The 14,395-nt window shown below is 48.1% G+C and overlaps 1 protein-coding gene across 2 annotated transcripts in view; it reads left to right on the top strand.

The window, feature by feature from the left end:
* sema6a (sema domain, transmembrane domain (TM), and cytoplasmic domain, (semaphorin) 6A) overlaps nt 1-14,395 on the top strand; it is a 109,808-nt gene that overhangs the window by 77,841 nt on the left and 17,572 nt on the right. For both annotated transcript variants that reach the window (XM_080004474.1, XM_080004473.1), the window contains exons 12-17: nt 790-945; nt 3,974-4,147; nt 6,954-7,094; nt 7,361-7,438; nt 11,119-11,177; nt 12,076-12,096. In XM_080004474.1, the coding sequence (XP_079860600.1) occupies nt 790-945; nt 3,974-4,147; nt 6,954-7,094; nt 7,361-7,438; nt 11,119-11,177; nt 12,076-12,096 (629 nt within the window). The remainder of the gene's footprint in view (nt 1-789; nt 946-3,973; nt 4,148-6,953; nt 7,095-7,360; nt 7,439-11,118; nt 11,178-12,075; nt 12,097-14,395) is intronic.

Raw genomic sequence — 14,395 nt, 5'->3', positions numbered from 1 at the left:
TGATATTTTTTTGGAGAAATGTATAATTAAATATTCGTAAATATATATATATAAGTGTAGAATATTATATGGAGAGTACAGGCTTAGTCGCTGTTTCTTTACATTAAATTTTGTTGAAACTAGCTGGTTTTTAAATATAGATTTGCACAGTAAGGTCAATATTTTGTCTCTATTCACCTTTACTGCATGTGTGTTATTCCTATCATGTTCTCATGATTGACAGTCATCTTTCAGTATTTTGGAGGCGGGCAGCGGGGTATCTTGCGCGAGCCGGTGTGGGTTATGTAGAATATCAAAGACTACAGCGTAAAGTGGTTTTACAAGCTCTCAGAGGTGAGACGCCTGCATCGAGGATCCGCTATCAAAAGCAGCTTCACTTTTACAAGTGGCACCCCCTTGCTCCCTGTAAAGGGCTCAGATGGATGGAACGTGTCACCTCCCGGCCCCGATCCCCCCACCCCTCAATAAAAGGGAAGGAGGAAGCAACATTCCTGTCTACTCTGCTCAGTCGAAATCCTCTTGGACCGACAATTCATTCCTGTCCTAAGTGAGCAAAACAGCTTGTTTCCTGTTGGGACTCTGGACAGACGCTCTCCAGCCAAGAACCCTACAACCAATTTATCACTTCATTTTTCTGGTTACTCTGCTTCTCCTCCGCCTCCTGCTCATTCTTCCCCCTCGATCTCTAATTAACCTCACCCTCCCCATCCCTCATTTTCTCCCACTCTTTTGTTCTGCCCGCTCTACAAATCTCTCTCTCTCTCTCTCTCTCCCTCTCCACTTGCTCAGGCCCGGCTGCTGTGCTGGAACTCCGTCCCTGGAGAGGTACAAGGTGTCCAACGAGTTTCCAGACGACACGCTCAACTTCATCAAGATGCATCCTCTGATGGACGAGGCCGTTCCCTCGATCACTAACAGACCCTGGTTCCTCAAGACGATGGTCCGGTGAGCGGCGCTCAAGCCCAGAAAACAGTGTCCAGTGGCCTCTTAAAAGGCCTCTTAAAGCACTACAACCCCTGAATTTATCCATACATTACCCAGATGAGCTGTATGTGTGAACGCAAATGTCCGAATCATTTGGACCGGACATTACCCGGACTTTACCCAGCCGGCACCCTAGTACAAAGTCTGCATAATACACGATTGAGTGGTATGTGTGAACACAGCAGGTGATGGTCCGGAGCATTCACAGCGAGCGAGTGGGCGTGTCGCGTGTCGATGAATTCTCTATCATGCGGTAGTTATTTACCTTTGTGCGGATCTTTGTGCACGGAAAGTAGCTGCTGCATACTCCTTTCTGCTTTCCAAATACATGGAGTATCAACGCCAAAAAAGACAAGTCTGTAGCCTCGTCAGCCATCTTGGGCGGCTTCAACTCTGCAACGTCACTGCGTCACGTCCTACCTCCTGCACGCTGTACCCAGGCTCCACCCCTCGTCTAAACCAAACGGAGTATTTCCAGAAGGTGTAAACCCGTCTGACACGGACAATCTCGTGTTGTGTTCTCCATGTGTGAAAGGTTAACTCCGGACAATGTACAGACCTGATTCTCTGGACAGAGCAGCTCAATTCAGTGCTTTTCTGGTTTACAAGCCTTATATAAATGTAGTCCAACAGCGCTGAAGCCGGTGAAGCTACTGATCGTGCGAGTGACAATTTTGGGTCAAATGACCGTTTGAAAAATCATGACAAGTCCCACCTCCCTCATTTACCAAATAACCACCAAATGGATCCAAGTAATCACCTTCCAGGCACTCGGGATGTAGGTGTCGCTATGATTGCGATGTCGCTATGGTGGATCGCTGCGTCAATCACTTTTTTAGCAAGTGGTAATTAACAGTGAATGTTGATGTTGATTTTAAGGCTTTATGCTCCTACATGTAAGCTGTTTAAACAAAAACAAAAAACACTTCTATATTACCACACCTTGACAGCATTCCCCCATAAGATTTTTAAGGCGACGGCTTTGATGAACACTGTCATTTTCCCCAAATTATTGTTCAATTCCTCAAGGGATGTTTCGCTATTTTTACAAGAGGAACACTGAAATTAAATATAGAGATTTTAAAACATTTTCCAACGCTGGCGCTGGTCCAGAGACTCTGGAGTTGAGCCTGTTCTCCAAAGCCAAAGCCTTGTGGCTGTGGCCGTTTTATCATCAAGGTCTGTCCTGCTCTTGGCTAGGCTGCAAACAGTACTGCCAATTCATCCCATTGGCGAGTAGATGCCAGCCGTCAGCGAGCCAAACAACATCCCGTTCTTTGGAAGTGGCTTTATATTTCAGCTATTTCAACTTTCAGGTCAGATCTGATTGAGATGGGCTGGACGGATTCCCCAGCTCGCCAAACACTGTCCTCCGTCGTATTAACGATTTCGTCAGAATGAGCTTCCTCCATTTCCTAAATGTTCTGTGTAGCGTCTCATCCCACTACTATTTCAACCATGTCTGACCTACATACTTTGCCGGCGAACCCAGAGCGCGAACGGCTTTCATCAAAGTTTGCTCCTACAGCGCTCTCCATTCATTAAGTAAATGCACTGCATCGCATAGCTATATTACGGATAATGCACCATTTCTATCTTTATACAAACGGAGGTCATGCCATGTTATTTAATCTGCGATGACAATGTGCGGCGCAGAACAAATCCTTTACGTGTCACTCAGAGGCCCTAGTTAAAAGGGTTATATAAGTTTAAAAAAGGCATTGACGTTATGTTATGAAGCCATATCGGAGAAGTCGGCATTTTATGATATCAGTCATTATATCCACGTCATTATAACCAATACGGAGAACAGATTCTATTCTCCCTATTGGATATAATTCTTGAGCCGAAGAGGTTAACTGGAAACTGAATCATCGACTAGGCTTTCATCTCGGAATCCTGGAGCAGCTTTTGTCATAAATTGGGGGAAAAAAAAAAAATCCTGCAGTAGCATAGTCTTCATTGAGCTGGTCACAATCAGTGGGTGATGGGAAGGGCGCTCTGAAGAATCCCCCTCTTGAGATTCCTATTACTTGGAATGGGGCGAAGGCACTGGACGTCTTATACCTTGCGATTGTATTATTTCAATAAGCCCAAATCCCATTGACATAGTCCTTGGAGCTCCTGTTATGCTTGAATGGGTCGAAACCACGCTAGACCTTCAGATCTCTGCTTTTGATTGGATAAAACTATCAACAATAAGACCGGTGGGAGATATTAAATGTCGCTTTAGAGGAAAAGCTGGAGAAGAAAATGGGATTTGGATTCTGGGGTGTCTGCTGAACAGTTAAGTTGTATTATACTTTGGTATTCATTGAATCCAAATGGTTCTTTATAGAAGCAGAGAAAGAGAGAGAGAGAGAGAGAAAGAGAGAGAGCGAGAGAGAGAGAGAGAGAGAGAGAGAGAGTGAACGATTAGGAGTGTCAGAACATAATGGTATCTTTAATCCTATCCGTCACCGTTCTGAATTGCAGACTATGAAACTTGTGTACATCTCTTTTAGAGTTAAAGAAGTTCTTGGCCCCGGTACTGTTTAGGAGGCAAAATTCACTCTCGATCCAGTCTGGCAACTGGCTGTGAGAGGATGATAACCAATCAATGCAGATAATTATAGACACTGTTCTGTTCAATGGTCTTTTCCACGTATACAACCCACAATTGGTAGATGAGCTGATTCATTGATTCATTTATTATCTTACATATCAAGGAATTTCCTTGGTATGTCGTCCTGAGCTTTTTCTAGTTCAGTTCCTGCAAAATTCCTCTCACCAAATGTGCCATTTGGAAAAAAGATCTGAAAGACAAATGCCCTGATATGACACCTCAAAGCTCAGCAGAAGCCCGATGACATTTAAATTTCGTCCCTGCCAGCGCCGCTGATCTCCACTTAAGATCCCCACCTGTTGCCTTCTTAGGAGACTAACAGATTAATGCAGGGGCTGATTGGGTACTGAATACTGGGTATTCCTTCCTGATCTGCTGTTCCAGGTATCGTCTGACTCGCATCGCCGTGGACAACGCCGCCGGCCCCCACAAGAACCAGACCGTGGTCTTCCTGGGCTCAGAGAAGGGCATCATCCTCAAGTTCTTGGCCAAGATGAACAGTGGCTTCCTCAACGACAGCCTGTTCCTGGAGGAGCTCAACGTGTACAACCCAGACAAGTAGGATTCTCACAGGAAACCTTTGTTTCTTTCTTTCGACACCAGTATGGTCCTGTAAGGAGTGTGAGACAGTGAAACGGGGGAATTAGAGGGTTACAACAAGAGCTAAAGGAAACAAAGCGAGGGGAAGACAAAGAGGGAGGGAGGTCACATGTTGCGTTTGTGCTTGTGTGTGTGTGTGTGTGTGTGTGTGTGTGTGTGTGTGTGTGTGTGTGTCTGCGGACTTAACGTGTCACGTGTTTCCAACTATCTCCGCTCCGCCAGCCAACCCACCAACCCACCAAGCCACCAAGCCACCAGCATCATCAATACCAGTCGGCTCCCCCCCGACCCAAAGGCACACAGGCGAGCCAGCCAGATGGCTTCTCTATCATTTGAAAGAGTTTTATCAGGTTACACTCTGCCCAACCGCATGCTACTAAATTAAAGACATAGACCCCAGGGCTCTGGATAACGTAGCGCTGCGGCTCTGCACCGCAGCTTAAGCCCAGCTCCTCCACAACCTCGGCTGATTAAAGGAAACACACACAGAGCGCTGTGTTAGTCTTTAGAGCAGGACTGGAATCTCTCCCTAATACATTATACGGCTGTTGGAGGTGTGTCCGCGTGTGTGTGTCCGCGTATGTGTGTGTGTGTGTCTGTGTGTGTGTGTGTGTGTGTGTGTGTGTGTGTGCGTGCGTGCGTGTGTGTGTGCATGCGTGTGTGTGTGTGTGTGTGCGTGCACATGCTGAGTGTAGAGGGGGTGGGGGTGGATACAGTTGGTATTTTCTATTGAATTGAATGAGGAAAAAATCAGCCATGCTATGACCCTGCCAAGGCAAATATTTAGAATAGGGGTAATGGATGGGGGCGATAGAACAGAGGAGGGATACAGAACCGACATGAAGACACAGTCAGAGAATGGGGGGTTAGGTGGGGTGTAGGTGGGGGCTAGGGAGGGGCATTATTCTAGAAAAGAGCACGAAGCAACAAGCAATTAGGCGAAACTGCGAGGCGGGAGGAGGGAGGAGGGCTCTCAAGGTTACTGATGTTTTGCTATCCAGCGTCTTGCGTCATGTGATGAGCTGTGCTGCGGGGATGAAGGGCAGGCCCTTCAACCTAACCCCCCTCCAGCACACACGCACACTTGCACACACACACACTCACACACACACACACACACTCACACACTGCTGCCTACCGCACCCTCTGGCCTCCCCGTGTCTCTCCTCTTCTGCCTGTTCATACCAAGGGCTGAGCGTTCGCTGGCTGGTGGCCATCTAGCTAGGTTACAGTAAGTGACTTTGCCTGCGGGCTGAATGGCTGGATGGCTGGATGACTGACTGACCGGCTGAATGCCTGGCTGGATGGCTGCATGGCGGGAGGGCTGGATAACAGACTGACTGGCTGAATGGATGGCTGGATGGCTGGATTACTGGACGAATGACTGACCAGCTGAATGGCTGAATGGATGGCTGGATGGCTGGATGACTGGATGACTGGATGACTGACTGACCGGCTGTATGGCTGGCTGGATGGCTGCATGGCTGGATGGCTGGATAACGGAATGACCGGCTGAATGGATGGCTGGATTACTGGATGACGGACTGACCGGCTGACTGACCGGCTGAATGGCTGGCTGGATGGCCGGAAGAATGGATGGCTGGATTACTGGATGACTGACTGACCGGCTAAATGGCCGCCTGGATGGCTGGATGGCTGACTAAATGACCAGCTGCATGAAAGAGCTGCCTGCCTGCATGACCCAGTGTAGATGATCTCTAAGCCTTAATTGAGAGTTTTAATGCAGGGACAGTGCTCTGGGAAAAAGGGGAGGAATGTAAATCCCTTGAGCTGGATGGCAGGATGACAGGAGGAGCGCACGGAGGAGAGAATGGACTGATGCTCGACACGCCCAGGGGAGATTAGAGCCGGGCTGAGCAGACAAAGCAGGTTGGGGTGTGGCGGGAGGGATGCAGGGTAGGCAGAATAAAAAGGGGCAGAGTGGTGGGATTGAGGGGAGGAAGGGGGAGGTATGGGGGGGGGGGGGGGGCTTACTGTTGTTGAGTGGTGTGTTACTGCTGACTGCTCACATCCCATCTGCTCCTCTGTTTTTATCTGCTGTATTCAGATCCTCCTTTCTCTTTATCTCTCTATCTCTCCCTCTTCTTGACCTTATATTCTCTGTGAGCATTATCTCTCCTCTGCCTCTGACCCCGGGTTCTACATCTCCGCCGTCAGGCTTTGCTCTTCTTCACTTGTTTTTTCCACCCCCTCTTGTCATTTTACCTCAAATACTGTCCTCAGACGACAAACAGACAGACAGGCAGACAGACAGAGGGAGAGATAGATAGATGGATAGCTACTGTAGATAGATAGATAGATAGATAGATAGATAGATAGATAGATAGATAGATAGATAGATAGATAGATAGATAGATAGATAGATAGATAGATAGATAGATAGATAGATAGATAGATAGATAGATAGATAGATAGATAGATAGATAGATAGATAGATAGATAGATAGATAGATAGATAGATAGATAGATAGATAAATACTGTAGATAGATAGATAGATAGATAGATAGATAGATAGATAGATAGATAGATAGATAGATAGATAGATAGATAGATAGATAGATAGATAGATAGATAGATAGATAGATAGATAGATAGATAGATAGATAGATAGATAGATAGATTGATAGATAGATGGATGGATAGATAGATAGACAGACAGAGACAGACAGACAGACAGACAGACAGACAGACAAATGGGTGAAAGACAGAAAGATGTGAAGAATGATAAATGTTTTTCCTCAGGTGCAGTATCGACGGCGTAGAGGACAAGCGCATCATCAGCATGCAGATCGATGGCCGCAGCCACTCGCTGTGGGTGGCCTTCACCTCCTGCGTGGTGAAGGTGCCGCTGTCTCGCTGCGAGCGCCACGGCAGGTGCAAGAAGTGAGTTTGTTGTTCGCTCAAGTCGCTCTTCAGTCTTATTCATTCCCTCCCGCTTTGATACCCCTCTGATATGGAAAAAGATGCGGATCTCTGAGGTTCTACACAATGACATGCTGATGGAGTGTGTGTGTGTATGTGTGTGTGTGTGTGTGTGTGTGTGTGTGTGTGTGTGTGTGTGTGTGTGTGTGTGTGTGTGTGTGTGTGTGTGTGTGTGTGTGTGTGTGTGTGGGTGTGTGTGTGTGGGTGTGCTGGTGCGTGCGCTCTAGGTCCTGTATCGCGTCCAGAGACCCATACTGCGGCTGGGTCGCGGAAGGTGCCTGCAGACAGGTGGTTCTCAATCCAAAGTAAGTGTTCCCTATGTGTGTTATCTATCTTCTCCTTCTTTCATTTCTCTTCATTCCTCCCATCGCTTCCAAACACTCTACACCTTGATGCGCGTTCACCGTATGATTGTCTCTCTATATATATTTTATTTCTTCTTCCATACGTCTTACTGTAGTCTGTCAATGAACTATATAAGCTTGATTACTTTCATGGTTTGTGCTGGATTCTTCCCGTTCTGGGTGTGAACCCAGGTTGAAGGTTGAAGTGACGGTGAAGTGCCAGGCCTGCGTTCTCAATTCCCCTTTTATCCCAATCTTGGTGCCCGGTGGCGGTCCTCCCCTCTTGCCTGTTTGTCACGTCTGTGATCTTTCTAATTTTGCGGTGTGGCAGCGCAATTTCCACCGTCTAGCCATTGGAAGGACGACTGGGAGGAAAGCACTGCTCGCCCCGGTGCCTGGGGTTGGGTACTCTGGCCCGGGGGGGGGGGGGGGGGGGCTCGTCGGTAGTGACTGTAATTTGTGGTTTCAGCTATGATACAGATCCAGATTATGCTTTCTGAACAAACAGCATATAGAGTTTCGCGGTTGGGGAAAAACATTTTACGGATGAAGTCATAACAAAAGGACCAGCGCTCCTTTGGCTATTTGACGTTGAATGAACTTGATCCCCCAGGCCCAAATATGATTGGTCTGGCACGCTGCTGTACAGAAAATGCACACCGATGCAACTGTGTGTGTGTTTGTGTGTGTGTGTGTGTGTGTGTGTGTTGGCACACGCACACACTTCATCCTATTATTATTATTTTGTAAAGCCGAGGCTCTGGACTGTTCTGATTGAGTTTCCACTCTGGAACGGCGGCTAACACAGGGGCTTTAAGACGAGGTATGACCTCACTCCTTCAATATTTCTAAGCAAGCACAGGGAGGATTCTATGGAGGGAAGGGTCCTGTAGGGTCCTGTAGGGTCCGGTAGGGTCAGCTGTTTGTGGTGAGCTGTTCCAAACATCCACCAGGCTGAGATGGAGGAGGAGGAAGAGGGGAATGTGGGTCTGTCTATCTATTTATCTATCTATCTATCTATCTATCTATCTATCTATCTATCTATCTATCTATCTATCTATCTATCTATCTATCTATCTATCTATCTATCTATCTATCTATCTATCTATCTATCTATCTATCTATCTATCTATCTATCTATCTATCTATCTACAGTATCTATCTGTGGATAACTGTCGGTCCACTATAGTCTATCTCTGCGTCTTTAACATTCTCTCTCCATCTCTTTCTCTTCCTCCTCTCTCGCATTCTGCCTCCCCCCTCCTCCCCTCCCTCCTCCTTCTTTTTCCATCCATCTGTTCTTGGGGTTAGCACGCCAGCTTTCCCATGTAGAGATATGCCTTTTATGCTGCCTATAAACAGCTTGGACTCTGGTCACCTGCATATGGTTCCCAGTCACCTCCTGACCGCCTGCACGACGGCATACGATTGGTTATCACCGTTGTTATTATTAGGTAAACCGCGCACGTAGCGGGAAGGGAGAGCGCGCCTCGCTGGGAATCTAATATACTGAATGGTCTGCATTGTAATAATAACGATAGAACGATAATTCCCCACACTGCATCTTTGTAGTGGACCCCCTCGGGCAAGTGTCTCCTAAAGTGGAGCTTCTGAATTGGTGTCTGTGCCTTCTGTTGTTATTGAAACCTACAATATTAGTTTGGCTTATCCTTGGCTCCTTGAATCGCCATGAACCAGGCGATGTCTCGTTTATAAACTGCAATTTTCAGATAAAAATGAGCAATGACTGTTTTTTCTTTTTTTTTTTACTGAATACCGTTTTGCCAAACAGAGTCCCCCCTCTGCACATTACATCAGGATCTGATCTGATGCAAGACAATGTGGCCCCCCCGGCGGCTTCTCCCGCTACGGTTGTGTCGGCCGATAGCGCGGCGTGAGCGTCCCACTCCGCCACCACCACCACCCCCACCCCCACCGCCACCGCCGCCGGTTTTACCCTCCAGCCGTGCACTGTAAACCCTTTATTTAGGGTTCACCCTGGGATTGGGGTTTTCTCACGCCCGTGCCAGAAAAAGAAAAGCTCAAACGTTCTCTCCTCTGTTTTGACTTTTCGTGGGTGATTCAGCCGTGTGGTAAGTGGGCCAGTGGGATTGGAACCCTGTAAACTCATTATACCTCGGGTTCAAGCTGCAAGAACCGACATTCTGAGCGAGCGCGCCGTGCAAGAAATCCCCTCCGCATCTCGCCGTTAATGCCTTTAATGCCGGCTTGTCCCGGCCCGCGTTGAACTTCTCACCTCCGTGCCGCCGGCACTTTACCATGTCTTGATAAGAAACCTAGATACCAGACGTGGGGGGGGTGTTAGTCGAAATTTAATTTGCGGCCAAAGTGCTGGGATGGCATTTGTGCTTAGATAGGTTTGAAATGTGCAACTCTGCGTCTGCTTAGCGATTACGGATGCCTGTGATAGGCAAATCATGTAAGCAGATTAAATACAGTCCGAGATATAGAGATTATTGCGTTGTTGTGGTTGCTGATGGGGTTCATGCGGTCTACGGCTCATCAGGAGAATTTGGTTTATCAGCCGAGCAATTTATTCCCCGACCAAAGTGCAGTCCAGATGCGGTGCTGGTCAACGGAGGAATCAGCTCATTAACAATTTTAATCATTTTCATATGACTTTTAAGTGCATTTTATCTTGAAGGCACTCTCTTGTTGGATTGAACTGTTGTTGTTGTTTTTGTCCCCCCCCCCCCCCCTCCTGCCTACGTCAACTCTGGACTCGAGTCCAGGGATAAGATACGGGTGGGTGGTGTGGTTTTTGAAACATGATTTCCCCTCCGCGGTGCCATGATTGTGGCCAGTGGAGGGTGAGGAAGATGAGAGGTGGGTGGACGAAGCGGGTGAGGAGGGTGAGAGGCTGCCATGCGTGACCGCGATCCTGGTTGACAGTTGGTCCGCTCTGTTTCACTGATCCCCTTACCGCCTGCTTGGTGGTCTTTGAGGGAAAAAAAAAAAACACACACACACACACAAAAAAAAAAATAACAGGTCTCGTTGCAGCATGTCTTGGAAAATAACATCTTTCAAAATCTCTCTCTCTCGCTCCCTCCCTCTCTCTCTATCTATCTCTCTCGTTCTGTAAAACAACCTCTCTTACCCTGTGTTTCTCCTTCTCCCTGTCATATGATGGCCCTCAAGCATTGTTATCCCTTACTGCCCAGGACCTCAGCCATGTGATTTCCCAGTTGAATCCCATATCTGCCGCTAAACATAGAAAAACCCTACCGCTGCCGGACGGCAGAAACCAAGAAAAATCCATTTAACGAAGAAATGGTCATTTACGGGGTTTTGAATTGCACAAATAAGTGCAGAAAGTTTGGAGGTCCTACACAAGTCCTCCCGTTGTGGGCAAAGGCTTGAGTGACGTCTCCCTCTTCCTTCATCGGGGTCCTCGGGTCCTGGGGATCGTCGCTCTACGTCTTTTGATTCTGCTCCAGTTATCGGGTTCTTCCGTGGCCCCGCCAGAGCTGGCGAGCACACATCTCGCGTTCATGCTCTTTACTTTGTTTTTTTTCCACGGCTCGGCCTAGAAAGCGCGTTGCTTTACCTCGCCGGCCTCTGCCGGCGTGCCCTGTTTTTTTCGGCCGCTGACCATGATGTCTGTGTTCCCCCCGCAGATCGGCCTTTGAGCAGGACGTGGAACATGGCAACACAGATGGCCTGGGAGACTGCCAAAGTAAGCACTCCTCGCTCTCCTTCTTTCCCTCTCTCTCTCCTCCGCACCCCCCTCCCTCCCTCCCTCCTCACGAGAGCCGTCTCTTGCTCTTTCCTCGGTCTGTCTTTCTATCCTTCTCCGCCTATCACCTTTTTTCCTCTGTGTCCCTTCTGTCCTCGCATTCAGCCTGTTTTCCATCCATCTCCTTCTCTGTCTCCCTCTCTCTCCCCCCTCCCCTCTCTGCTCTCCCCTTCCCTGCTGTTCCCCTTGGCCTGGGTGGAAGCTCAGTAGAGTACGGCGCCCCATTCGGCGAGCGCTGGGGTTCTTTTTTCCCTCTCTCTGCAATGTAAATGTGCAACACAACAGAAACACTCAGCCCCACACAGGCGGAGGATTTACTCCCAAGCTGTCGCGGAACTCGAGGCAAAGCACGGAACACAAGGCTCGGCTTTCAGCTGTGATCCGGGCCCTTTTCTGAGGTCTTTTCACGACGACTCCGCGGAAACAAAGAGAACCACACATATGCAAAGTTAAATCCCTTCAAAATAACATTGTATGCGTGTGTGTTCTCCGTCGTCCCTCTCGATGACTGCAACACCGCAGATAAAGAATTTGGCTGTGAGAACTTGAGAAGATGCCGGATTTTATTCCCACCGTATTCGGTTCTCGATCAGGACGGCGATACGCTGTATTCCGCCTCCAATGACTTTGTTAAGTCAAGGGAAGCCGTGACGCCGGGGCTGCATTACCCGTCGGAGCCCTATAGATTACTACTGATTAGGAGCTAGATAACATATCGATCGGCGAGTCGATTTTGAATTACTTTAAAACGTCGTGGCCTTTTATCATGTTTAAGAGTGGGTGCCCTCCACCCTCCCAGGCACTAAGACTAATTCCGTTCTTTCTCTCTACTTTTTAGATACCTTTGTGGCTCTGAACGGTAAGTATCCCCCCCTACATTGAGGTGAAGTCATAAAAGACAGACCTGCACATTTCATCTCCTCTCCTCAGACACCAGCCCCCTCCATCCCTCCACCCAATAAATCAATCATTACCTCTCAGGGAAATGAAAACTCCGCCCAAGTGTATAACGAGAAGTTATTAATGCCTCAAGGTTTTAATTTTATTCTCTATCTCTCCTGCCCGCCCCCCTTTTTTTTAATTTTTTTTATAGATATTCAGTCCAGTTATGAAGGTCATGAAGGGTTGCAGCATGGTCAGTCCATCTCATTAAATACGTAAATCGTCATCCCCGCCGTCTTGCCCCGAATCCTCATCCCGATCCCTGGTGTCTGGAATCAGGCGTCCCCTAATTGGCATTGGAATCAGAATTATTTTTTTGTCGATCCTGATTCCATTACAATGGTTTGGCCCCCCCGACCAAGCGTCTCGTCCCCGTGTCTTGGAGCCTTCCCCGGCCTGTAGCGCGGGCATCGATTAGCCGTGACCTTTGCTTCCCTAACTAGATGGATTTGGTTGTTAGCGGCTAAGTGCCCGGTGGTGAAGGGACACATCAACACGCACGCTAGTAGTACACGATGCAAACAGGGACGAGGGGGGGCGGGAGGGTTAGATGTTAAACAGAAGCTTGTCTGTTGAGAGCGAGGAGGGATCAAATGGAACAGCAACCAAGGCTCGTCCCGTTTGTCTCCGAGTTCACACACGGACATTCACACACACATGCTCACACACTCATGCTGATACATAGAGGGAAAGGTAAACACATTAATTTAATGAATTTCTCAGTTCGATATACTGTATATGGTATGTGTATCCTCATAATCACACAACACAATCGCAAAAGGAAAGTGTGTATTAGGTCTGCTCCTGGTACAGACTGATTAATGTTGTTTTCTCAATATAATACACACACACACACACACACACGCACACACACACACACACACAAACACACCTATACACTGTGCACCTTTCCCACCCATCTCATTAATCAGGAAGTTTATTATTTGAAGTTTGCTAAATTGGCTTGCACACACAAGCACACACTCCTTCTCCCTCGCTCTCTGTCTTATTTTCACCAAGTCCTGCACAAACACCCACGCATGCAGACACACACACGCACACGCGCGCACACACACACACACACACACACACACACCCACCCACGCATAGACACCTTGCAGCTGCCAGATCAAAACGGTCAGAGCCATAAGGAATGACAAGAATAGATATTTTGAAGTCGTTCCAGACAGCCTCGCTCTGTCTCTCTCTCCAACCCCCCGTGGCTCTGGCCCCACTGTGATTCTCCCTCCTTTTGTTGATACGGGTCATGTGAAAACAAAAAACAAAATGAAAAAAAGAACCTCCCCCAAAAAATACACACACACAGACACAGTGTTGGAGGATGTGCACTCCAGAAAGACCAAATATGATCACACATACAGACACATTCAGAGCTCCTTCTCAGACACTCAGAGCTGAAATGCTGAAAACACGCACACACACACACACACACCCATACACACACAGTAACACACACACACACCTGCACTAGCAAAATGGTCCCCACGCACACATGCTTCACACTAAGTTGAAAGTCTTTGCTTCTCAGTTCGCCTCTGTAGCCAGTTGACATGGACATGAAGATAATATATGCCCCCCTTACACCGCTCTCCCCCTCCTTTCTCCCCCTCCTCACAACGAGACCCCCCCCCCCCTTCCTCCTCCTCTCTCTTAATCTGTGGAGAGCAAGGGATGTGCTTCCGTCTGCAGTTTAGGGCGTCTTTTCCTTTTTTTTTCCCCCTCCTTCTTTTTTCCTCGCCTGATCCGCGGAGGAGCCCAAGCCCCCAGCTCCTCGCTCTTATGTGTGTCATCTGCCTGAATTGCGCTTCCCCTGGTGGTGGGAGAATGAATTATAAAATAGGCCTGTCACACTAATCTCTCAGCCCTGGGCCAATAGTTAAATAAATCATTTTAATGATTGCCACGCAGTGCGGAGCGGGGAGGCTCGGTGAGGGTGGCGTGTTTGTGTGGAGGGTAGGGGGGCTGTCGGCCTGTCTTGTGATTCTCACATAAGCATTGTTCACACACACACACACACACACACACACACACACACACACACACACACACACACACACACACACACACACACACACACACACACACACACACACACACACACACACGTGCGCGCGATCACCGTCTCATCGGTGCGGACAAGATGTTGATTAGAGCGTCGCCACTTTTCATCCGCCGAAGCTTTATGGCACCAGAAT

The sequence above is a fragment of the Zeus faber genome (assembly GCF_960531495.2).
Source record: "Zeus faber genome assembly, chromosome: 7".
Classification (NCBI taxonomy): Eukaryota; Metazoa; Chordata; class Actinopteri; order Zeiformes; family Zeidae; genus Zeus; species Zeus faber.
This window is presented reverse-complemented; position numbering and strand designations above follow the sequence as displayed.